The 24,036-nt window shown below is 41.3% G+C and overlaps 1 protein-coding gene across 1 annotated transcript in view; it reads right to left on the reverse strand.

Moving 5' to 3' along the window:
- The window catches only part of CTNNA1 (catenin alpha 1), a 274,271-nt gene that overhangs the window by 145,469 nt on the left and 104,766 nt on the right, over positions 1 to 24,036 (reverse strand). Inside the window, exons 4-6 of the mRNA XM_089657034.1 lie at positions 15,416 to 15,582; positions 15,214 to 15,333; positions 268 to 531 (exon numbers count right to left, since the gene is read on the reverse strand). Coding sequence (XP_089513160.1) covers positions 268 to 531; positions 15,214 to 15,333; positions 15,416 to 15,582 — 551 coding nt within the window. The remainder of the gene's footprint in view (positions 1 to 267; positions 532 to 15,213; positions 15,334 to 15,415; positions 15,583 to 24,036) is intronic.

The raw sequence follows: 24,036 nt of genomic DNA on the forward strand, positions 1-24,036 counted from the left end.
ACTGTATTCATGGTATTCTCATAAGGATTCTGATGGATTTATTCTGATTGATATTTGTGTTTAAGCACTACCTTGTCACATGTTTATTAGCGCAGCATAATTTTTTACACTTCGGTCACTGAACAAAAGTGGTCAGGACACCTAAAGTGTATTTTTCAAAGTAGACTAGGTTCCTGGAAAGCTCTCAATTTGGAGATGGACCTCAACAAATAAAAACAAACACATACAAAACACACACATACACCAAAACTGAATATACACACTCACATCAAAATTGTTTAGTGCAATAGCAAGCTCTCCACCTCCATTCTGAGAAGTCACTTCCTCAGATGATGTGGCTTGAGCTGCATTTGAGATTCCAGTGACTGCTTGCTGGAGCTGTTTGTAGATCAAATCTCTGTTTGCTTTGTAGGCTGCAACATCAGGATGCTGCAGACAGGCCTGGGAAGCAGTGTAAAGGATAGGAATATTTTTCTGCAGGATTCCACGAGCTGCAGCCATCTGATCCCGGTGGCCAATATCTTTCAATTCCTGCAAAATATTCGGAAGAACATATGAAAAAACCCTCTATATATAGAACTATAAAGGCTTATTTAAAGTAGAACTATAAGAAAAACCCCATTTTGCATAGAGGGTTTTGACCTGTTATTTTTTTTCTCTACCGGTGTCCCATTTTTGAGATTTCCCTTCACTTCCTACCCCATAGTCAAAACAGGAAGTGAGAAGAAATCCCTGCAAAGGGAATCCCTTAAAAGTCTCAGACCACCAGAACTAATGTAGTCATTGGAAGATTTTGGTTTGAATTGGTAAGGCCTAAAAGGATGCTACAGGCGGCATTTGGTTCTTGGGACACACAGGAATGGATGTTGTTGCTCCATCTGAGTGACGCCAGAAACAGAGTGACGAGGATTTTGTTACTTCTGGTTTTTGTCTCATGTGAACAAGCATCTGCACAAACGGATCTTGATCAGATGCTTTGGAGGCCAGAGGAGAGATACGAGGTATAATAGGCAACAGAACTCGCCATTTTTTTTTTTTTAAATAAAATTTTAAAAAAATGAAAGGGTAACCACTTCCATGGGAAAAAAATAGAAAAATTAAGAAATATAGTGTACAAAGCTGCTACACAGGTCACATTGTAATTGAATGTTTTTAAAAAAAAAAAAAAAAAATCACCTTTGTTTTTCAATCTGCAGCACTGTAATTTTCTGAAAAATTCAATGCAATATGGCTACCTGGAGGCATTCTGTACCTGTGTACAGAATAGCACCCAGAAATGTAATTTACTGTGTGTGCAATAGGCTTACTGATTTTTGCAGAAATCTGCACTAAGATACAAGTCAATTATTGAGAATTCCCTTCAACAAAAATGTAATTTTTTGAGAGAGACTCCCAAAGGGAAATCATGTCTAAAAGGATGCAGACCCTGCTACTTTCCTCAAAGCCCTGCAGGTGCAGCAGCTGATTGATAATTATATAACCACTCCCATTCTCCTTCACTGTACACATGGGCACAGATATTGCAATTTCTTCAGAATAACAAATTCTTCAGAATAACAAAAAAGGTAGGAATCTGTAACAAAGTTTGTTAAAATCCCTAAAATATACATAGATCACCAGAGGGGGAGGTTTTTTCTCAACAAAAGTGGGCTTACTCTTTAACTACTTGCCAACCGCAGATAGCCGAATGATGGCTACAATGCGGCCGGCCAGTGTTGGGAGGGCATCATATGACGTCCTCCCAGAACGCGCTCTCCTGCGCGCCCCGGGGGGGGCGTGCACCCGGTGATCTCCGTGATCGCTGTGTCCTACGGACAAAGCTGATCACGTGATGTGGTAAAAGGCCAATCACAGCGGCCTTTTACCAAAGTGATCAGCCGTGTCCAATAACACGCTGATCACCGGGAAATGCAATTGCCGGTTCTCAGCTGCACTTTCCTCACGCTGTCAGAGCATGAGGAAAGTACTGCCGAGAACCGGCAGTTGTCAGAGCAGGGATCGGCACTGATGATCCGTGCCCTGATGATCGGTGCCCAGCAGTGCCACCCACCAGTTCCGCCCACCTGTGCCACCAGCAGTGCACCCACCTGTGCCCAGCTGTGCCACTCATCTGTGCCCAGCAGTGCTGCCAGTCAGTGCCCAGCGGTTGTGCCAGTCAATGCCACCCATCAGTGACACCTGATTAGTGCTGCCTAGCAGTGCTGTCTCATCAACGCACATCAGTGAAGGAGAAAAATTACCTGTTTGAAAAATTTTATAATAGAAACAAAGAAACTTTTTTTTTCACATTTTTTGCACTTTTTTGGTTTATAGCGCAAATAGTAAAGTGCCCAGCGGCAATTAAATACCACCAAAAGAAAGCTCTATTTGTGATAAAAAAAAAATTTCATATGGGTACAATCTTGCATGACCGCGCAATTGTCAAAGTGTGACAGCGCTGAAAGCTGAAAATTGGCCTGGTAAAGAAGGGGGTATAAGTGCCCGGTAGGCAAGTGGTTTAAGTGCCCCATTCCCCCTTGCTCACATGCACGAAGACCCCGCATGCATATGCAAATGGAAACTAACACACAAGTAAGGTATTGCCGCGAAGATCAGAGCGAGTCAAATCATTTTAGCACCAGACGTCCTCTGCATTTCTAAACCGTTAAACTGTAAAGGCTTTTAAAGTATCGCCCATGGGGATTTTTAGGTAAGGTAAAAGTTTGGTGCAGTTCCATGGATGGATGCAGCTTTAAAGTGTGACAGGTTTGGTATCTATTTACTCTGTGTAACATCTTTTAGATTTCAGCATACAACTGGGCATTATATTGTGTTTTTGTGCATTAAAATTCATTAATGTGTATTTTTCCCCCAAAACATTTGCATAACTGCTGTGCAAATATTGTGTGACAAAGTATGCAACATCCACTATTTTATTCCCAAGGGCCTCTGCTTTGAAAAACAATACGTTTGCTGGTTCTAAGTAGTTTTCTAGTGAAAAAAAAAAAATACAAGTTTCTAGGAACCTTCCAGGACAGCACACCTGATATGAGGGGCTCCTTCCTACAGGAAACACAACCGTCAATCGTTTTAACTCCCCACCCTTCCCCTTTGCCCTCAGTTTGTAATAAAGTAACTTTATTAGTCCACAAGAGGAATAATTCCACACAGGTACTACCTATTACTTTTAGAAATATTCTCATTAACCACTTGCCTACCAGGCACTTATACCCCCTTATTTACCAGGCCAATTTTCAGCTTTCAGCGCTGCCGCACTTTGATTGACAATTGCGCGGTCATGCAACATTGTACCCATATGAAATTTTTATCATTTTTTTCTCACAAATAGAGCTTTCTTTTGGTGGTATTTAATCGCCACTGGGCGCTTTACTTTTTGCGCTATAAATAAAAAATTGCCAAAAATTTGAAAAAAAAAAAAGTTTCTTTGTTTCTATTATAAAATTTTTCAAACAGGTAATTTTTCTCCTTCACTGATGTGCGTTGATGAGGCAGCACTGATGGGCACTGATAGGCAGCACTAAAGGGCACTGATAGGCAGCACTAATGAGGTGACACGGATAGGCGGCACTGATAGACAGCACTAATGAGGTGTCACGGATAGGCGGCACTAATATGCAGCACTGATAGGCGGCACTGATAGGTGACACTGATGATGGGTACTGATAGACGGCACTGACTGGCATCACTGCTGGGCACTGACTGGCGGCACTGACTGGCACAACCGCTGGGCACTGACTGGCACAACCGCTGGGCTGCACTGGTGGGTGGCACTGGTGGGTGGGCACAGGTGGGTGGCACTGGTGGGCGGGCACAGGTGGGTGGCACTTCTGGGCACAGGTGTGTGACATTGCAGAGTGGCACAGGTGGGTGCACTGCTGGGCACAGGTGGGTGATCTGCTGGGCACAGGTGGGCGGAGCTAGTGGGCGCACTGCTGGGCACAGGTGGGCGGAACTTGCGGGTGGCACTGCTGGGCACCGATCATCAGGGCCCCGCTCTGACAACTGCCGGTTCTCGGCAGTACTTTCCTCACGATCTGACAGCGTGAGGAAAGTGCAGCCGAGAACCGGCACTTGCATTTCCCTCTGATCAGTGTGTCATTGGACACCGCTGATCAGGTGGTAAAAGGCCGCTGTGATTGGCCTTTTACCACATCACGTGATCAGCTGTGTCTGTAGGACACAGCGATCACGGAGATCGCCGGGTGCGCGCCCCCTGGGGCGCGCAGGAGAGCGCGTTCTGGGGGGACGTCATATGATGTCCACTCAGAACTGGCCGGCCACAGTGCAGCCGTCATTCGGCTATCTGCGGTCGGCAACAAGTTAACAGGGTGAGAAGTAGGCCTGCCGTCCTTGAAGGTTCCTAGAAACACCGCTACTGGAAAGTAGAACCATTGGTTTTCTCCTATCACCTTCTAGGACGGCACACCTGAGAGGATAATCAAGTTACCGCAGGCCTACCATTTGAATGCTGTAAACATTTCAAAAGGTGGACGTACATCCATCAGTACCTGTCCCAACAATGGTGGTGACCAGCCCACAGCAGTCATGCCTGTGAACATTCAGTGTGTGGAATGCCTGATCCTGGAAAATCGTAAAATTTAGGAAAAGAGTTCCTCGGAGGTCAGCATTTCAGCACTGACGAAGTGAAGAAAGCTGTCCTAGGATGGTGCAGCCATACTGACAAATCTTTCTATGCTGTAGCTTTCTAGGCATTAGGTAAACACTGGGATAAGCGTATAAATATTCTTTGATATTCTCCCCTGCTACAAAGTTTCCACTCCTTGAAATGTGTTATTTTATTACATAAACTCAAAAGTTTGACTTAAACGCCCCCTCGTACAGGGCTGCGCAACATCATATACACACACAATTTTGTTTTCCTGGGTAGGGGGCGCGTGTGCCCTACCTGTGCCGCCATTGGCGGCTACAGTTGTCGATCACCGCACAGCAGAGCAATACAAAGCAGCGTGCTTACACAGTAAAACGCAGCACACAGTTAAGCCTTTGATTGCCCCAGATGTTAACCCCTTCCTGCCCAGTGTCATTAGCACAGTGTCAGTGCTTTTTATTAGCACTGATCACTGTATTAGTGTCCTTGGGGATGTCCGTGACAGTCATTTCCCCACAGCGTCAAAATGCCCGCCGCAGTCCTGCTACATGTCGCTGATCGCTGCCATTACTAGAATAAAAAATAAAAATTCCAGTATATACATATATATATATATACATACATACACACACACACCACCATTTGTAGACGCTATAACGTTCAGGTAAAGTATTAGTTTATACGTATTGGGATTTTTTTTTTCTTTTTTCTTTTAGCAAAGACATGTAGCAGAAAACAATTTGGCCTAAAATTATTACTAAATTTGTTTTACATGTTTTTTGTGCTGGATATGTTTAAAAAAAAAAAAAAAAAAGTCAAAAATGTTGGGTTTTATTTTCAAAATTGTTGGTTCTTTTTTTTGTTTATAGCAAAAAAAAAAAAAAACGCACAGGCGATCCACTGCAAGAAAGCTCCATTTTCGTGAAAAAAAGGACATAAATACTTCATTTTGGTGCAGCGTTGCATGACTGCGCAATTGTCAATTAAAGTAACGCAGCGCCGTATCGCAAAAAATGGCCTGGTCAGGAAAGGGGGTAAATCCTCTGGAGGGCAAGTGGTTAATGTTGTGTATTTCTGATTTGCAGCAAGCTAAAGCAATATAACCAATAAAAAACAGAAAAGACAACCAAACTTTAATGTTTTTCTTTCTGTAATATAGCAAAAATGAGCAGAGAAGACAATCTTAATCTATGTGTATTTCTGATGTGCAGCAAGACAAGCATATGGTCAGAGTCATGGTGTATTCATCTAATTTAAAACTCCAACAAAGGGCAATATCTATCATAGGTATAACCTGGACCCTGAAATAAATCTTTATCCAACGATCCAGTGAAGAACCCGGGTATTTCTAAATAATGGAAACCTAAGGTGGGTGAACACACCACTGTAGTGGCTGTTGTCCTACCACTGTTTTAGTCCTGAATCTACCTAGTGATTCCCCATACACTGACAGAAGTAGGAGTAGGTTTAGCTAGCCCATACACAAGTGGGAGCGAGTCCAAGCCTCCTAGCTCTTAAAGACCTAGAGATCAATTAAGGCCCCTTTCTTTTGGGGCGGATCAGTCATCGGATCTGCTTGCTAAGTGGGGGATCTGTCTGCTGACCCCCCTTGTCCCGCTGTACTTTATGGGCGGTCCGATGGAAACAAACCAACTGTTTCCATCCAACTACCATCCAATCCGATAGACAGAAGGGGAACGGATCTGTCTTTTTGGCAGATCGGATTGGATGTCTGCAGATGTAAAATGAACAGGAGAAAGGGGGGGGGGGGATATTTATCTATACACACACACACACTTTTTTAAAGATAGATCATATGATCTCTATCACAAACAAAATCAGGTTAATCAGAGAACACAAGCAAAGGGAACAAAAAATAAAAAAAGTGAGGGAGAAGGCAAGAGAGTGCAAAAGTGAATACGTTTGTCTAATGGAAGCAGAAGCTTTTTTAGGTGTACTCTAATGGCTCTGACAATGACCGGGCAATGTAAGGAGAAGTCCTTTGAAGGCTTAGGAGTAATACATAAGGATGGCAGAACAGCGCCCTCACTGACACAGACCACTGAACATTGGAACAAAGGACAGTCTAGGGTGTCATACGAACTTGGCGTTGTGAAGTATGAGGAAGGGCTCTTTACAGGAATGAGCTGCCAGTAAGACTCCAAGAAAATATCCCTTATGGGGTCAAAAGGGTTGTTGTTTTTGCAAAACAGAAATAACCAATGGTCCTATGAGAGCACAGGGCCTTGATATGAAAAAAAACCTCCACAAGTTTTTTTTTTTTTTTTTTGGGAGAGAGAAAGTGAAGCTAGCGGCCTTTGGAAAACGGTGGATAAGGCCAAAATTTGCCCTTTTAGGGTGTTGAGAGCTAGATGATGTGCTAGTCAAGACCGGTTTGATGTCAAGCCAGAAGAAAGAAAAAAAAATATGTAGGTGTGAACACCTAAAATAATCACAGCGCACCAACCCCTTGTGCTGAAATACAGTCAGGTCCATAAATATTGGGACATCGACACAATTCTAAAATTTTTGGCTCTATACACCACCAAAATTGATTTGAAATGAAACAAACAAGATGTGCTTTAACTGCAGACTGTCAGCTTTAATTTGAGGGTATTTACATCCAAATCAGGTGAACGGTGTAGGAATTACAACAGTTTGCATATGTGCCTCCCACTTGTTAAGGGACAAAAGTAATGGGACAGAATAATAATCATAAATCAAACTTTCACTTTTTAATACTTGGTTGCAAATCCTTTGCAGTCAATTACAGCCTGAAGTCTGCAATGCATAGACATCACCAGATGCTGGGTTTCATCCCTGGAGATGCTCTGCCAGGCCTCTACTGCAAATGTCTTCAGTTCCTGCTTGTTCTTGGGGCATTTTCCCTTCAGTTTTGTCTTCAGCAAATGAAATGCATGCTCAATCGGATTCAGGTCAGGTGATTGACTTGGCCATTGCATAACATTCCACTTCTTTCCCTTAAACTCTTTGGTTGCTTTTGCAGTATGCTTTGGGTCATTGTTCATCTGCACTGTGAAGCGGCGTCCAATGAGTTCTGAAGCATTTGGCTGAATATGAGCAGATAATATTGCCCGAAACACTTCAGAATTCATCCTGCTGCTTTTGTCAGCAGTCACATCATCAATAAATACAAGAGAACCAGTTCCATTGGCAGCCATACATGGCCACACCATGACACTACCACCACTATGCTTCACTGATGAGGTGGTATGCTTAGGATCATGAGCAGTTCCTTTCCTTCTCCATACTCTTCTCTTCCCATGACTCTGGTACAAGTTAATCTTGGTCTCATCTGTCCATAGGATGTTCCAGAACTGTGAAGGCTTTTTTAGATGTCGTTTGGCAAACTCTAATCTGGCCTTCCTGTTTTTGAAGCTCACCAATGGTTTACATCTTGTGGTGAACCATCTGTATTCACTCTGGTGAAGTCTTCTCTTGATTGTTGACTTTGACACACATACACCTACCTCCTGGAGAGTGTTCTTGATCTGGCCAACTGTTGTGAAGGGTGTTTTCTTCACCAGGGAAAGAATTCTTCGGTCATCCACCACAGTTGTTTTCCGTGGTCTTCCGGGTCTTTTGGTGTTGCTGAGCTCACCGGTGCATTCCTTCTTTTTAAGAATGTTCCAAACAGTTGTTTTGGCCACGCCTAATGTTTTTGCTATCTCTCTGATGGGTTTTTGTTTTTTCAGCCTAATGATGGCTTGCTTCACTGATAGTGACAGCTCTTTGGCTCTCATCTTGAGAGTTGACAGCAACAGATTCCAAATGCAAATAGCACACTTGAAATGAACTCTGGACCTTTTATCTGCTCATTTTAATTGGGATAATGAGGGAATAATACACACCTGGCCATGGAACAGCTGAGAAGCCAATTGTCCCATTACTTTTGGTCCCTTAACAAGTGGGAGGCACATATGCCAACTGTTGTAATTCCTACACCTTTCACCTGATTTGGATGTAAATACCCTCAAATAAAAACTGACGGTCTGCAGTTAAAGCACATCTTGTTTGTTTCATTTCAAATCCATTGTGGTGGTATATAGGGCCAAAAATGTTAGAATGTCCCAATATTTATGGACCCGACTGTACATAGATACATATACAATGCCTTGAAAAAGTAATCATACCCATTGAAATTTTCCACATTTTGTCATATTACAACCAAAAATGTAAATGTATTTTATGTGATAGACCAACACAAAGTGGCACATAATTGTGAAATGGAAGAAAAATGATAAATGGTTTTCAAAAGCTTTTACAAATAAAATATTTAAAAAGTGTGGTGTGCATTTGTAGTCAGCCCCCCTCAGTCAATACTTTGTAGAACCACCTTTCACTGCAATTACAGCTGCAAATCTTTTTGGGTGTGTCTCTACAAGCTTTGCACATCTAGGAGAGTGAAATGTTTCCCCATTCTTCTTTGCAAAATGGCTCAATCTGTCAGATTGGATGGAGAGTGTATGAAAAGCAATTTGAAGTCTGGCACAGATTGTCAATTGGATTTAGGTCTGGACTTTGACTGGGCCATTCTAACACATGAATATGCTTTGATCTAAACCATTCCATTGTAGCTCTGGCTGTATGTTTAGGGTCACTGTCCTGCTGGAAGGTGAACCTCTGCCCCAGTCTCAAGTCTTTTGCAGACTAACAGGTTTTCTTCAAAGACTGTCCTGTATTTAGCTCCATCCATCTTACCATCAACTCTGACCAGCTTCTCTGACCCTGCTGAAGAAAAGCATTCCCACAACAGGATGCTGCCACCACTATGTTTCACACTGGGGGATGGTGTTTCACGTTGAGGTGCAGTTTTAGTTTACCACCACACATAGTGTTTTACTTTTAGGACTGACCAGAGCACCTTCTTCTACATGTTTGCTGTGTCCTTCACATGGCTTTTCGCAAACTGCAAATGGGACTTCTTATGGCTTTCATATTACCACTTGTCCATAAAGGCCAGATTTGTGGACTGCACAACTAATAATTGTCCTGTGGACAGATACTCCCATCTGAGATGTGGATCTCTGCAATTCCTCCAGAGTTACCACGGGCCTCTTGGCTGCATCTCTGAATAATGCTCTCCTTGCCCGGCCTGTCAGTTAAGGTGGAAGGCCATGTCTTGGTAGGTTTGCAGTTGTGCCATACTCTTTCCATTTTCAGAAGATGGATTGAACAGTGCTCCGCGAGATGTTTAAAACATAGGATTTTTTTTTTTTTTTTTATAACCTAACCCTGCTTTAAAATTTTTCACAACTTTATCCCTGACCTGTCTGGTGTGTTCCTTGGCCTTCATGATGTTGTATGTTCACTAATGTTCTCTAACACACCTCTGAGGGCTTCACAGAACAGCTGTATTTATACGGAGATTAAATTACACACAGGTGGACTATTTACTAATTAGGTGACTTCTGAAGGCAATTGGTTCCACTAAATTTTTGTTAGGGGTATCTGAGTAAAAGGGGCTGAATATAAATGCATGCCACACTTTTTCAGATATTTGTAAAAAAAAAAATTTGAAAACCATCTATCATTTCCTTCCACTTCATAATTATGTGCCACTTTGTGTTGGTCTATCACATAAAATCCCTATAAAATATATTTATGTTTTTGGTTGGAACATAAAATGTGGAAAATTTCAAGGGGTATGAATACTTTTTCAAGGCACTGTACACACACACATATACACCCACAAATAGACGTGTCAAAAGTTGGTGCCCTGATGAGGTAGAATTTCAGTGTGAAGCAATGTAAAAAACATAAAACCGTGTGATACAATATGAAACAAGTTGACTGATAAAGCTTAGATATTATGCTAAACGAAGGTAGCCCAGAGTGCTATACAACACACTGCTAATCTAACTCTGGAAGTGCTGCTTGATTCCAGCATGTGTGCGCTGTGTGGCTGTAGAAGACAAAAAGGAGAGGGTGAGAGAAGCGCAACAACCATAGTGTAGCATGTAAAGTGTAACTTTAATAGAAAGTTTAAAAAAATTCCAAAAGTTAGAAAGTTGCTGAGCATGACAGTCAGGTGGCCTCTGGGACAGAAATCAGACAGGCAACCAGGAAGCCTTGCCTTGGCCACCGGGAAGGGAGCGGTGATAGGATGGAAGCAGAGAACCAGTGTCACTGGAGAGCCAAGCCGTGGATGCAACACAGGGCCCAGGATACAAAGCCACCTTATGTTGTTGGAAGAATGATGTAGCTGGAATGAAGAATGCTGGAGCTGGAACAGGAATGCGTTTCAAAGCAACCTTGCTTTTTCCTCAGCCTGTCTAAAAATAGGCTACCAACCAGCATTTTTATGATCGGGAAGAGGCAAATCCCAGGGAGCCTGCAAACACCCTCTCAAACATGGATTTCCACAGCTGTCAGTGGGGAGAGCAGCTAAGCTCCCAGAGCTGCCGGAAATTAAAAAAAATTAAAAGCCAAAATTGTAAGAAATAACCAAATTGTGTAAAGAATAAAAAAATATATACAGTTGTGTTCAAAATAATAGCAGTCAGACATCACTAACCTGATCAATCACTGTTTTTGGGAGAAATGATATTTCTACATGGCAAATAATTTACTAGCAGGTGTAGTAGAGTAATAGAAATCTAACAGACCCAGCAGTCATGACATGCATACTGCTAATTCTGTGTAATTGAATCACTAATTGAAAGGGGCATGTTCAAAATAATAGCAGTGTGGAGTTCTATTAGTGAGGTCATTCATTCTTTGAAAAACAGGTGGCAATTATTGCCCTTATTTAAGGAAAGACGGCAGCAAATGTTGTACATGCTGGTTACAGTGCATTTTTCTCTGAAATTCTGAGGAAAATGGGTCGTTCCAGACATTGTTCAGAAGAACAGCGTACCTTGATTATAAAAGTTGATTGGAGAGAGGAAAACATATAAAGAAGTGCAGAAAATGATAGGCTACTCGCTAAAATGATCACAAATGCTTTAAAATGGCAACCAAAACCTGAAAGACGTGGAAGAGAGCGAAAAACTACCATTCGAATGGATAGAAGAATAGCCAAAATGGCAAGGACTCAGCCAACAATCAGCTCCAGGAAGATCAAAGAAGGTCTAAAGTTACCTGTGAGTACTGTTACAATTAGAAGATGCCTATGTGAAGCCAAGCTATCTGCAAGAAGTCCCACTGTCGAAAAACAACACATGTGCTGAAGAGGTTACAATTTGCCAAAGAACACACTGACTGGCCTAAAGAGAAATGGCGCAACATTTTATGGACTGATGAAAGTAAGATTGTTCTTTTTGGGTGTAGTGGCCAGAGACCGTTTGTCAGACGACCCCCAAACACTGAATTCAAGCCACAGTACACTGTGAAGACAGTGAAGCATGGTTGCACAAGCATCATGATATGGGGAAGTTTCTCATACTGTTGGCCTATTTATCGCATACCAGGGATCGTGGATCAGTTTGAATACATCAGAATACTTGAAGAGGTCATGCTGCCTTATGCTGAAGACAAAATGCCCTTGAAATGGGTGTTTCAACAAGACAACAACCCCAAACACACCAGTAAATCTTGGTTCCAGACCAACAAGATTGACGTTATGGAGTGGCCAGCCCAATCCCCGGATCTTAATCCAATAGAAAACCTGTGGGGTGACATCAAAAATGCTGTTTCTGAGGCAAAACCAAGAAATCGAGAAGAACTGTGGAATGTAGTCCAATCATCCTGGGCTGGAATACCTGTTCACAGGTGCCAGAAGTTGGTTGACTCCATGCAACACAGATGTACAGCAGTTCTCAGAAACAGTGCTTATACAACTAAATATTAAGTGATTCAAAGGAAAGCAAAATCTTCAAACATTTTTCATTTGTGAATGTTTGAGTTTGTAAAGAAGAATACAAAACACTGCTATTTTTTTGAACAATCTAATATTCACTTTTATTCAATTTTTTTTTAGAGGAACAACACAAATTTTATATATTTTTCTTCATGTTTTGATTTGGAATAGAATGTCTAGTGTTCTCAATGCATTTGTGTGTATTGAAATAAAAGCTATTGGAAGGATTTTGAGCTTTATTGACTTTTTTCAACTCCCTCCAAAGGTTTTCTATGGGGTTGAGATCTGGAGACTGGCTAGGCCACTCCAGGACCATGAAATGCTTCTTACGAAGCTACGCCTTCGTTGCCCGGGCTAATGGGAGGTTTGCACTCAAAATCTCACGATACATGGCCCCATTCATTCTGTCCTGTACATGGATCAGTATTCCTGGTCCCTTTGCGGAGAAACAGCCCCAAAGCATGATGTTGCCACCCCCATGCTTCACAGTAGGTATGGTGTTCTTTGGATGCAACTCAGCATTCTCCCTCCTCCAAAACACGACGAGTTGTGTTTCTACCAAACAGTTCTATTTTGGTTTCATCTGACCATATGACATTCTCCCAATCCTCTTCTGGTTCATCCAAATGCTCTCTAGCAAACTTCAGACGGGCCCGGACATGTACTGGCTTAAGCAGGGGTACAGGTCTGGCACTGCAGGATCTGAGTCCCTGGCGGCGTAGTGTGTTACGTTGGTCCCAGCTCTCTGCAGGTTATTCACTAGGTCCACCCGTGTGGTCCTGGGATTTTTGCTCACCGTTCTTGTGATCATTTTAATCCCACGGGGTGAGATCTTGCGTGGAGCCCCAGATCAAGGGAGATTATCAGTGGTCTTGTATGTCTTCCATTTTCTAATTATTGCTCCCACAGTTGATTTGTTCACACCAAGCTGCTTGCCCATTGCAGATTCAGTCTTCCCAGCCTGGTGCAGGTCTACAATTTTGTTTCTGGTGTCTTTCGACAGCTCTTTGATCTTCACCATAGTGGAGTTTGGAGTGTGACTGTTTGAGGTTGTGGACAGGTGTTTTTTATACTGATAACAAGTTCAAACAGGTGCCATTGATACAGGTAATGAGTGCAGGACACAGGAGCCTCTTAAAAAAGGTGCAGGTCTGTGAGAGCCAGAAATCTTACTTGATTGTAGGTGACATATTTATTTTCCACCATAATTTGCAAATAAATTCTTTCTAAATCAGCCAGCCAATGTGATTGTCTGGATTTTTTTTTCTCATTTTATCTATCATAGTTGAGGTCTACCTATGATGCCAATTACAGGCCTCTCTCATCATTTAAAGTGGGAGAACTTGCACAATTGGTGGCTGACTAAATACTTTTTTGCCCCACTGTATACATGGTGATCCTGTTTTACTTGTTCACGACGCTTGACTGTACTTAAGTCCAGGCTTCACCCATCACAGGGGGCATACCCCTGAAAGGGGTCTTCAGGTATAGGCTTCCACAGCAATAGGCCACAGTCCTAAACCTATATAGAACCTTGTGGCTAACTCAATGCACTGCACCAAGATGAGGGTACCACCCAGGATCCCTGCTACTCTGTAGCCTTGTAAGAGTCATGTCTGCTGACCTTACAGGAATTACAATACTAATAAAAAAATATATATATATATATATATATATATATATATATATATATATATATATATATATATATATATATATATTTCCTTGTGAAGGAAAAAAAGAGACACACTCAAGTGCATTTTCCCTACTGTGTTATGAAGGGGGAAAAAAAACAAAAAACGTAGAGGTGTACGACACAAAATATGTCTAACATTGATTTTCATATGAAGGCTGCTATGCTATACAGAGATTTTCTCAGAAACAGAGTCACTGAACACTAGAAACTGAATGATGTACTAGACTCCAAGAAATGGAAAGATTAGCTATACCCAAGTGGGTTGGCAATTGGATTCTTAGCAGAGCAGTGACTGAGGGAAACTGGACACTGACTAGGTTTAAGGTCTTTCCACAATGAGGAAAAAAAAAAAAAAAAAAATCAATAAAATAAATAATAATGTGGCATACGGAAGTATAGGAAACTGATCTTTGTTAACCCAGCAAGTCAAAAAATCCCTCAAAATGAAATAGGATCTGAGGAAAGCAAAAGCATAGAGTGCAGCACAGGGTAATGAAGAGAAAAAGAAGGCTCCTGCTGCCGAGAGGAATATGAGGTCAAATGACACCAGCCACAAGGATATATTTTTACTAAAGTGGAAATCTAAGGTACCAGAAAGCAGGGAACTCTAACTTTTCGTCATGCATCTTTATATTTATGTCTGTCATTACTTTTCTCTTGATCCTTTTTTCCAGAATTTTTAAGAATGGAGCTACAAGAAGAGTCCTAAACCGCCAATTGCCTTGGGCATAGACCCATAAGGAATCCAGCAGTACAAACTAATAACTTCTTACTTGTAAAAAGTGGATAGATATGTTTATTGCAGTGGGCTGAGCAGATGAACCAGAGCACGTTTGACCTCCAGATGTGCAGTTTGAGTGGAAGTGACACTAATAGTGTACAAGGTACTACTGGAAAAGTAGACGAATGGAGTTGGAAAAGGACACAAAAAAATATCATAGCTATACAGTGAATACTGACTGTGTAACAATGTGCCCCCTTATTCTGGTCTGCCAATGGGATGTGAGTGGGAGACAGAAAAGGACACTAGATGAACAGACAATCAAAACTGGACAATACTGTCCTACTAGTGCTTGTGTGTCCAACCTGTTGGCGTTTTGCAGTCATTAAATTTAACTTATCCACTTCAGCTTTCAAAGCTTTATACTGTATTCCCAATTCTTGCTCTGTTCCAGCATTTCTTAATTTTACAATACCTTCTTCAACCTGAAAAGAAAAAAAAATTGAAATCATGAAACTGAATTAAAAACGCTTTATTAAAAGAAAAAATATTATAAAATTACATTACCACTTTTAGCTGAACAAGCAGCTTGTATACATCTGCCATATCAGCCAAAATCAGTAGCCTTGTAACAGCTGACAACAGGGCACGAGCTGCTCGCACCATATTCCCACGCTTAACAGAAGAGCATGGATCATCAGCAAACTCTCCAGAAGCACTTCTCATTACTTCCCCTGTAGTTGAAAAAAAAAAATAAAATTAATCACCATAATATTCACAAAGGATAGGCACAACTCCAAGATTACCATATATCATGCCACTTTATGTGAAAATTGGTGGAAAAGTAGGTAAGGGTTAGATCCTCTGGTTGTATGGTTACCCTATGCACCTTTTGAGATTCACCCTCAATTCCTACCCTAACATTTCTTTATTATACAGGAAGTAAGGAAAACTCCAACAGTAACACTCAAAGAAGTTAAAGATTTTCTTTAGTAAAGTAGGGGAACCTATTGCCTGTCAGATTTGTATTTCTTTCTGGGTCCCTGTGGTAGATTTTCCCTCACCTTTTGTTTAATGAAACTTGTTAAAAAGGAGGACAGAAGGTTGGGGCAATCTCACTAAACTGAGACCAAAGTGCAGTAAAAAACCTGACAGGAGTTTGAATCCCAATTTCCCACTTTATCCAAAACCGTTCTAAACCTAGAAAAACATTTTTGGCTTGAAAATACACTTGAAGAGTTTTTTTACCTTGTTTACTTCTGGATAGCTACAGTGGGGATCGAAAGTTTGGGCACCCCAGCTAAAAATTTGTATTAATGTGCATAAAGAAGCCAAAGAAAGATGGAAAAATCTCCAAAAGGCATCAAATTACAGATTAGACATTCTTATAATATGTCAACAAAAGTTAGATTTTATTTCCATCATTTACACTTTCAAAATAACAGAAAACAAAAAATGGCGTCTGCAAAAGTTTGGGGACCCTGCAGAATTTATAGCATGCACTGCCCCCTTTGCAAAGCTGAGACCTGCCAGTGTCATGGATTGTTCTCAATCATCATCTGGGAAAACCAGGTGATGTCAATCTCAAAGGTTTTAAATGCCCAGACTCATCTGACCTTGCCCCAACAATCAGCACCATGGGTTCTTCTAAGCAGTTGTCTAGAAAACTGAAACTGAAAATAGTTGACGCTCACAAAGCTGGAGAAGGCTATAAGAAGATAGCAAAGCGTTTTCAGATGTCAATATCCTCTGTTCGGAATGTAATTAAGAAATGGCAGTCATCATGAACAGTGGAAGTTAAAGCAAGATCTGGAAGACCAAGAAAAATATCAGACAGAACAGCTCGCAGGATTGTGAGAAAAACAATTCAAAACCCACGTTTGACTGCACGATCCCTCCAGAAAGAGCTGGCAGACACTGGAGTTGTGGTACACTATACCACTATAAAGAGATACTTGTACAAATATGGTCTTCATGGAAGAGTCATCAGAAGAAAACCTCTTCTGCGTCCTCACCACAAAAATCATCGTTTGAACTTTGCAAATGAACATATAGACAAGCCTGATGCATTTTGGAAACAAGTTCTGTGGACCGATGAGGTTAAAATTGAACTTTTTGGCCGGAATGAGCAAAGGTACGTTTGGAGAAGGGGCACAGCATTTAATGAAAAGAACCTCTGTCCAACTGTTAAGCATGGGGTTGGATCAGTCATGCTTTGGGGTTGTGTTGCAGCCAGTGGCACAGGGAACATCTCACGAGTAGAAGGAAAAATGGATTCAATAAAATTTCAGCAAATTTTGGACGGTAACTTGATGCCATCTGTGAAAAAGCTGAAGTTAAAGAGAGGATGGCTTCTACAAATGGATAATGATCCTAAACACACCTCGAAATCCACGGGGGATTACATCAATAGGCGTAAACTGAAGGTTTTGCCATGGCCTTCACAATCACAATTGAAAATCTATGGATAGACCTTAAAAGGGCAGTGCGTGACAGACAGCCCAGAAATCTCAAAGAACTGGAAGACTTTTGTAAGGAAGAATGGGCAAAGATACCTCAAACAAGAATTGAAAGACTCTTGGCTGGCTACAAAAAGCGTTTACAAGCTGTGATACTTGCCAAAGGGGGCAGTACAAGATATTAACTGTGCAGGGTGCCCAAACTTTTGCAAATGCCATTTTTTTGTTTTCTGTTATTTTGAAAGTGTAAATGATGGAAATAAAATCTAACTTTTGTTGACATATTATAAGAATGTCTAATCTGTAATTTGATGCCTTTTGGAGATTTTTCCATCTTTCCTTGGCTTCTTTATGCACATTAATACAAATTTTTAGCTGAGGTGCCCAAACTTTCGATCCCCACTGTATATATAGAAATACATAATATATAGTCAAATTAAAGGAATGGAATTCTTGTACTTCTTGAGTCTACCGAGTGACACAATCTAACTGCAACCTGCCCAGTACCTGGGCATTAGGGACAAATACTGAAGATCAGGCCCAGTACACCATAAACCCTCTAACCAAGCTGCCAAGTTATAGCCACATGAAAACAGACATAATGGCAACATCCAACTCAAGAGAGGAGGGAACTGGAACCCTTGATAAAAATCTCAAGAAATTGATTTATTGGCAAATGTTTCTTTATTATGTCCTTTGAGAGACAATTATTTATTCATGTATGCAAACAATTCAGAGAAGGTGGGGAGGGGGCAAACTAAAGAAATAGAAAGGAAAAAAAAAAAAAAAAAAAAAAAAAAAAAAAAAAAAAAGAAGGAGTCCACTGCAAAGCACTTATCCAAAAAAGGACCGATGCAATATACCAGATTATATGTAGAAAAAATGGTAAGTTTATTGTATCAAAAATATAACTGACAATTACAAAATTTAATAAAATGCAAAATACACATTCATCACCATACCCCAGACAACATTGTCTGTCCCCATTAAAATAAAATCACTATATATCACTTGTGGCGATTTGTTAGGGCTAAGTAGAAAGATTGTGAATTATTCACTAATTTTGCTATTTGCCAAAGTAGATTGCCTTTCGGGGGAGTTACACACTCATTTGGGGCAACCACTTCTATAGAGCTATGGTGACTGCGACAAAAAAGGTGAACCTCTCTCAAAAAGGAGAACTGCAGTCAGCTATAATGTGTATAATACAGTTATGGCAAATGTGTTAAATGGCAAAGGTGGCAGTGTCAAAGCAGTCAATTTAAAATTCACATTTTGACCAAAAATAATAAATGCAATTTTTGCAGGTAAAAAAAAATTTGTATTTATTATTTTTGGTTGTAGGAGCCTGTACAGCATTGCATCAGCGATCACAGGTCACTGGTGCCATGCAGGTCTCCTGCAGACCTGACAGTATATCTGCCGATAGCCACTATGGCTGTCGGGACTTGTAGTTCATTCATTCATTCACAGAGCACTGTAAATGAAGGATGCAGCTGTGTGGGTGGAGCCCAGCGCAGCCAAGCTGTATTTAAAAAGTGACAGATAGTACAGGCAATTTATCCCCATACTTCTGTCACAAGGGGGGCAGTAGGCAGTGGCTGTAGCATTGGGAACATATTACATGTTCCACCCTAAAATTGGGTGGAACATGCAACATGTTCCCAAAGGCAAATTTATCCTTTTACAAAAACTTATTTCCATGTAGATTAAGGCAAACGTAGTATTGCAAAAAGATGCCAGTATTTTGTAGCCAGAAATGGAAGAAGTAGTTCAGCAGAAAAGCAAGTTGAGAAAGCAGTTGTGGGAATTAAGCAACAGTGTAGATGTTTCAAGCCAATCACAGATGAGCAGATCAGTCGACCAGGTGACGCAACTCACATGCTAGGCAGAGTCACTCATTCCTCGGTCAATTTTCATACCTCTCAGGTGAATACACCATGCTTTGTGCTAGCATATGACCCACTGTATCTGCTTCACCCTGGGCCAGAGCCGTATCCTATGCATCATAGATGCCTCATGTCTTGCACTCTCACTATATTGTATTGTTGCTGCTCCTCTGAAAAGGTCACAAGACTTGTCTCTTTCCTATGTCGCATCCCTGCTCCAGGAGCCAGTTGATTTCACCCGTGATTATGTGAGGCCATATGTGACGTCACTGACGTGATGTCAACGCGTTTTCACCATTTGCAATGTCAGCTTCATCAGGACCAATGAGATGCTTCTCTTTTTGACACTTTATAACAGTGGCTCCACCCAACTCTAAGTCTATGTGTCTTAAAAACAACATGGTTACAATTATATCTAAAAGGATCAGATTACCTGTGATTTAAAATTAATCGTTTACATAGGACAGCATAGCTTAAATTAAGGTTGCTATACCATCAACCACTTTAAGTTTACAGACAGATCCCACATGGCATTATCTACAGTAATGATACTTTTTTTTTTTTTTTTTTTTTTTTAAGAATATTTATTGGGTTTTAAGTTAAAACAAGAGCAAAATGGTAAGGCAGTTATGACAATGTTACAACATTTCTAATCAAAGATATAATATTGCGGCAAATAAAAATGACCTTAGAGTGATGGTAGTGGTTAGGAAAGGGCATTGATATGATACTAAGGTATAAAGTTTGCATACGTGAATAGCGAAGAAAGTGGTGTGAGGAAGTGGTAGGCAAGAGGTTTGTGTGTAGATAAGGAAAAAATAATAGCCAGTGGGAATTATGCATTCCGGACTTGATATGATGTTGTGATTTGCCAGTAGATGATGTTGAATGGTTAAGATGTACGCAGATGTCATCTGTTACCCACCAATAAACATGTCCAAAAGAAGGTAAAGAGAAAGGAATTATCTGAGAGTTTGGTGGTGGAAGTAGGTGAAAATGGTAAAGAAGTAAAGTAAGAAAAGAGAAAGTAGGAGAAGGGGGGAATTGTGAACAGATGAAGTAATCAGTGTGGATGAGATTGTTGAAGAATGATGATAGGATGGTATAGCAGCTGAAGTCAAGGAGCATAGAGAAGTAGGAAGAATTTTACCCTTGGGGCCTAGATAGAATGGAGAGAGATGAAAAACTGAGGGGGAAGAGGAAAAGAGATGAAAACCAGTGATTAGTAATTACGGGTTCCACCATGAGTAATGTGGAAGAAGTGTCACCCTCCAATTGACTGATGTGGGTCTGTGTTGTGATGATAATGTGAGTGTGTATATAAGCCTAAGTCAAGAGAGTAAATAGAGGGTCAAGATACAGATGAGGTGAGGATGGAGAGGGAGTAAATGAGAGAAGAAGAGAAGTGACAGTAAAACATTGCACATGACCAACTTAGTCAGCTAGATGATAGTTCCAATACCACCGACTTCGTGGGGGTTTCATTGGACGAGTTAAAAGGTTAGAATTCTGAATAAAGAAGGCCTGCTCCTGTACGGATAGGGATCCTGTAATATAGGAGTTCCACTTTTGGAAGTAATGGGATTCTTTTGAAGTAGTCAGGGAGGTGATTAGGTTGAACCTGTCCAGACATAGAAATGAGTTGAGCTCTTATTTGAGGTCTGTCATAGTTGGAGGGCACTTGGAGACCCATTTTCGGAGAATGACCAGTCTTGCTATTAGGAGGTATGTTGATATCCAAGATTTGTTATTTTTGAAGGATGACATTTGTGAGAAGAGACCAATGACTGGCTGTTCCATAAAGCCGAAGAGTAGCGGAAGCGGGTGGATGGGTAGTTGGAAAGGTAGTGATAACAGATATGAAATTGACCACTTGCTTCCAGAATGTGGAAATAGCAGAACAGAGCCAGAATCTATGTTGTAATGATGGTTTTTGAGTTCGGCATAAAGGGCAGGTAGACAGAGCCGGGTTAGTTTTGGAGTAGAGGACAGGGCATGTAGGCGCGGTGGAGAACCTTAAGCTGTTCAAGCCAGAATTCATTGTGATTGAAGGCACATGTGGAATTGAAGCCTGATAGTAATTGGTCAGCTGTGAATGCGTTATTGAAATCTTTGACCCAGGATTTCACAGCATTGAATGTCTCACAAGGTTTGGCATATAGAAGGTTCAGTGGTCTATATATGTTTGAAATGTTGTATTTTCGAGGGTTCGCCAAGACATCAATAAATGTCGACTGAAATCTAGTAGATTTAGTGGGTGAAACGGAGTTGACAAAGTGCCTTACTTGAAGCATATAGAAGAAGTGATATGCTGGAAGTCCGTAGGTTTGTAGGACACTGTTAAGAGGTTTTGGGGAACCCATAGAGGTGTCATAGAATTGTTGTACCAAAGTTAGGTTTTGAACTCACCAAGTGTCATAAGCATTGTAGGATTGTGGAGGAGGAAAGGAAAGGTTATTGTGAATAGGAAGAAAGCGTGAGAGCCACGGAGAGACCCCTAGTTTACGCCTGACTTCCCTCCCTGTAATAAGGGTAGGATACTTTCTTAACCAGATGTTCATAACTAATGTAATGACTGGAAGAGGAATAGCCTTTTTTATGACTGAATATCTTGGAGTAAAATTCAAAAAATGCATTGATTTTCCAAAAATACCTGAAGGTTCAATTCCACATTCAAACTTTTCGGATACAGTGTCCAATTTATATATCCACATTTCTTCACATTTTAGCAGCAATCAAAATCTCCTCTCTTTGGAGGGCAAAGAACCCTTTTATTTTTGTACCATCCAATTTACTTTGATGGAAATTTAGAAAGTGTTGGGCTAGGTGACTATCAGGCTCTTTAGAATGTATGTCCCTAAAATGTTCCCCTATTCTAATTTTTAATTGCCTCTTCGTTTTATCTACACTATACTATTACATGGGCACGTGATCATATACATTACCCTTATGGTAGAACAATTCAGTCTGAATTTTATAGTAGGCTTGATTTTCTGAGTCTGAAAAATGTGTGTCCAATCTACATTGTGGCATATTTGACATTTGCCACATTGAAACATTCCTTTTGAATGAGGGAATAGAGATAACCAAGTTGGATCTCTGATTGCGTTATACTCTGTGTGAATTAGCAGGTCCCCAAGATTTGGTAGTCTTCTGGCTACCATTTGTGGGTAATCACCCACAATTTTTTTCAACTTTGGACATTCAGTCAAAACTCTACAGTGTTTCTCAAGGATTTTTTTTATTTTTATTTTATTTAATTGAGCACCAAATCTGGTGATCATCCTTACGGATTGTGTTTTCTCCTCTTTTTTTCACTCCAATCATACCTAGATGTTTTTGGGGGGCTAATGTTTCTCTGTTCATATACCCTCTTTCTTGGCTTTTTTTTTTTTTTTATGAGTGAGAGCACCCAAGTTCTTTACAACCTTTTGTACAATCCTCTTGCTTCTTTTCTGAATTGATATCCAAACAATTCCTACATCTCAAAAACTGTCCTATAGGGATCCCATTAATTAGAGCTCAAGGACGGTGGCTTTCCACTTTGGAGAAGCATGTCTGCTGCTGTAGGTTTGCAATAAGTTCTAGTAGACAGCCTTCCATACCTGATCCTAATAGTGAGACTGAGAAAAGAAATCTCATGACAGTCATATGTGCAGGTCAATCTAATATTCAATGAGTTTGTGCTCAGTTCATCAATGAATTCATTAAGTTTCTCAATACTCCCCTTCCAGACAATGAGGACATAGACCAGAGACTGCGGACACAGTACAGGAGATGGACCAGAGACTGCGGACACAGTACAGGAGATGGACCAGAGACTGCGGACACAGTACAGGAGATGGACCAGAGACTGCGGACACAGTACAGGAGATGGACCAAAGACTGCGGACACAGTACAGGAGATGGACCAGAGACTGCAGACACAGTACAGGAGATGGACCAGAGACTGCGGACACAGTACAGGAGATGGACCAGAGACTGCGGACACAGTACAGGAGATGGACCAGAGACTGCGGACACAGTACAGGGGATGGACCAGAGACTGCGGACACAGTACAGGGGATGGACCAGAGACTGCGGACACAGTACAGGGGATGACCAGAGACTGCAGACATAGTACAGATGACCAGAGACTACAGACAGTAAAGAAGATTACCAGAGACTGCGGACCTTTGGGGAGGGAGGGGGAAAGGAATGTCGTGTCCCAGAAGACGCCGGACCATTCACAAAGCGCAATGCTTCTCGCGCATGCGCAGTGGGCACCCGGCTGTCACAGAAGCTGCCGCGGGAAGACTGCAGCGCTGGAGCTAGGAACAGGTAAGGTCCTGCAGGAGAGAAGAGCTGAGCGGCCGACCCGATATTCCGACATGGTGGCGGCAGAAATACCAGACAGGCCGCTTTACATTCCCTCCATAAGACGCACTGATATTTTCCCCCCTTTTTTGGGGGGGAAAAAGTGCGTCTTATGGAGCGAAAAGTACGGTACATGTTGTTTCTCCCAGTTCCCCAAATGGAGGCAAGTGTAGGACGGTGCCACCTCAATAGGTCCCTCTATTATTATTATACATAGCTCCAACAGTTTGCGCAGCGCTTTTCAAAATTAAGGTAGACAGTACAGTTACAATACAATCTGGTACAAGAGGAAACAGAGGGCCCTGCTCATTAGAGCTTACATCCTAGGAAAGTCTGTTAATAGTAACAGCTATTGAACTGGAAAGATGTAAGATTCAAGGTTGGGTACCATTTCCTTCAGAACAACTCTCTAGCAGTACACAACAAACTGAGCATGTGCACAGTGTCCCTGAGGCTATGTTCTATCAAGAGATGAAATGGGGAA

This window comes from Staurois parvus, unplaced genomic scaffold (genome assembly GCF_062004578.1).
Source record: "Staurois parvus isolate SC_StPar_1 unplaced genomic scaffold, SC_StPar_1.0 ptg000958l, whole genome shotgun sequence".
NCBI lineage: Eukaryota > Metazoa > Chordata > Amphibia > Anura > Ranidae > Staurois > Staurois parvus.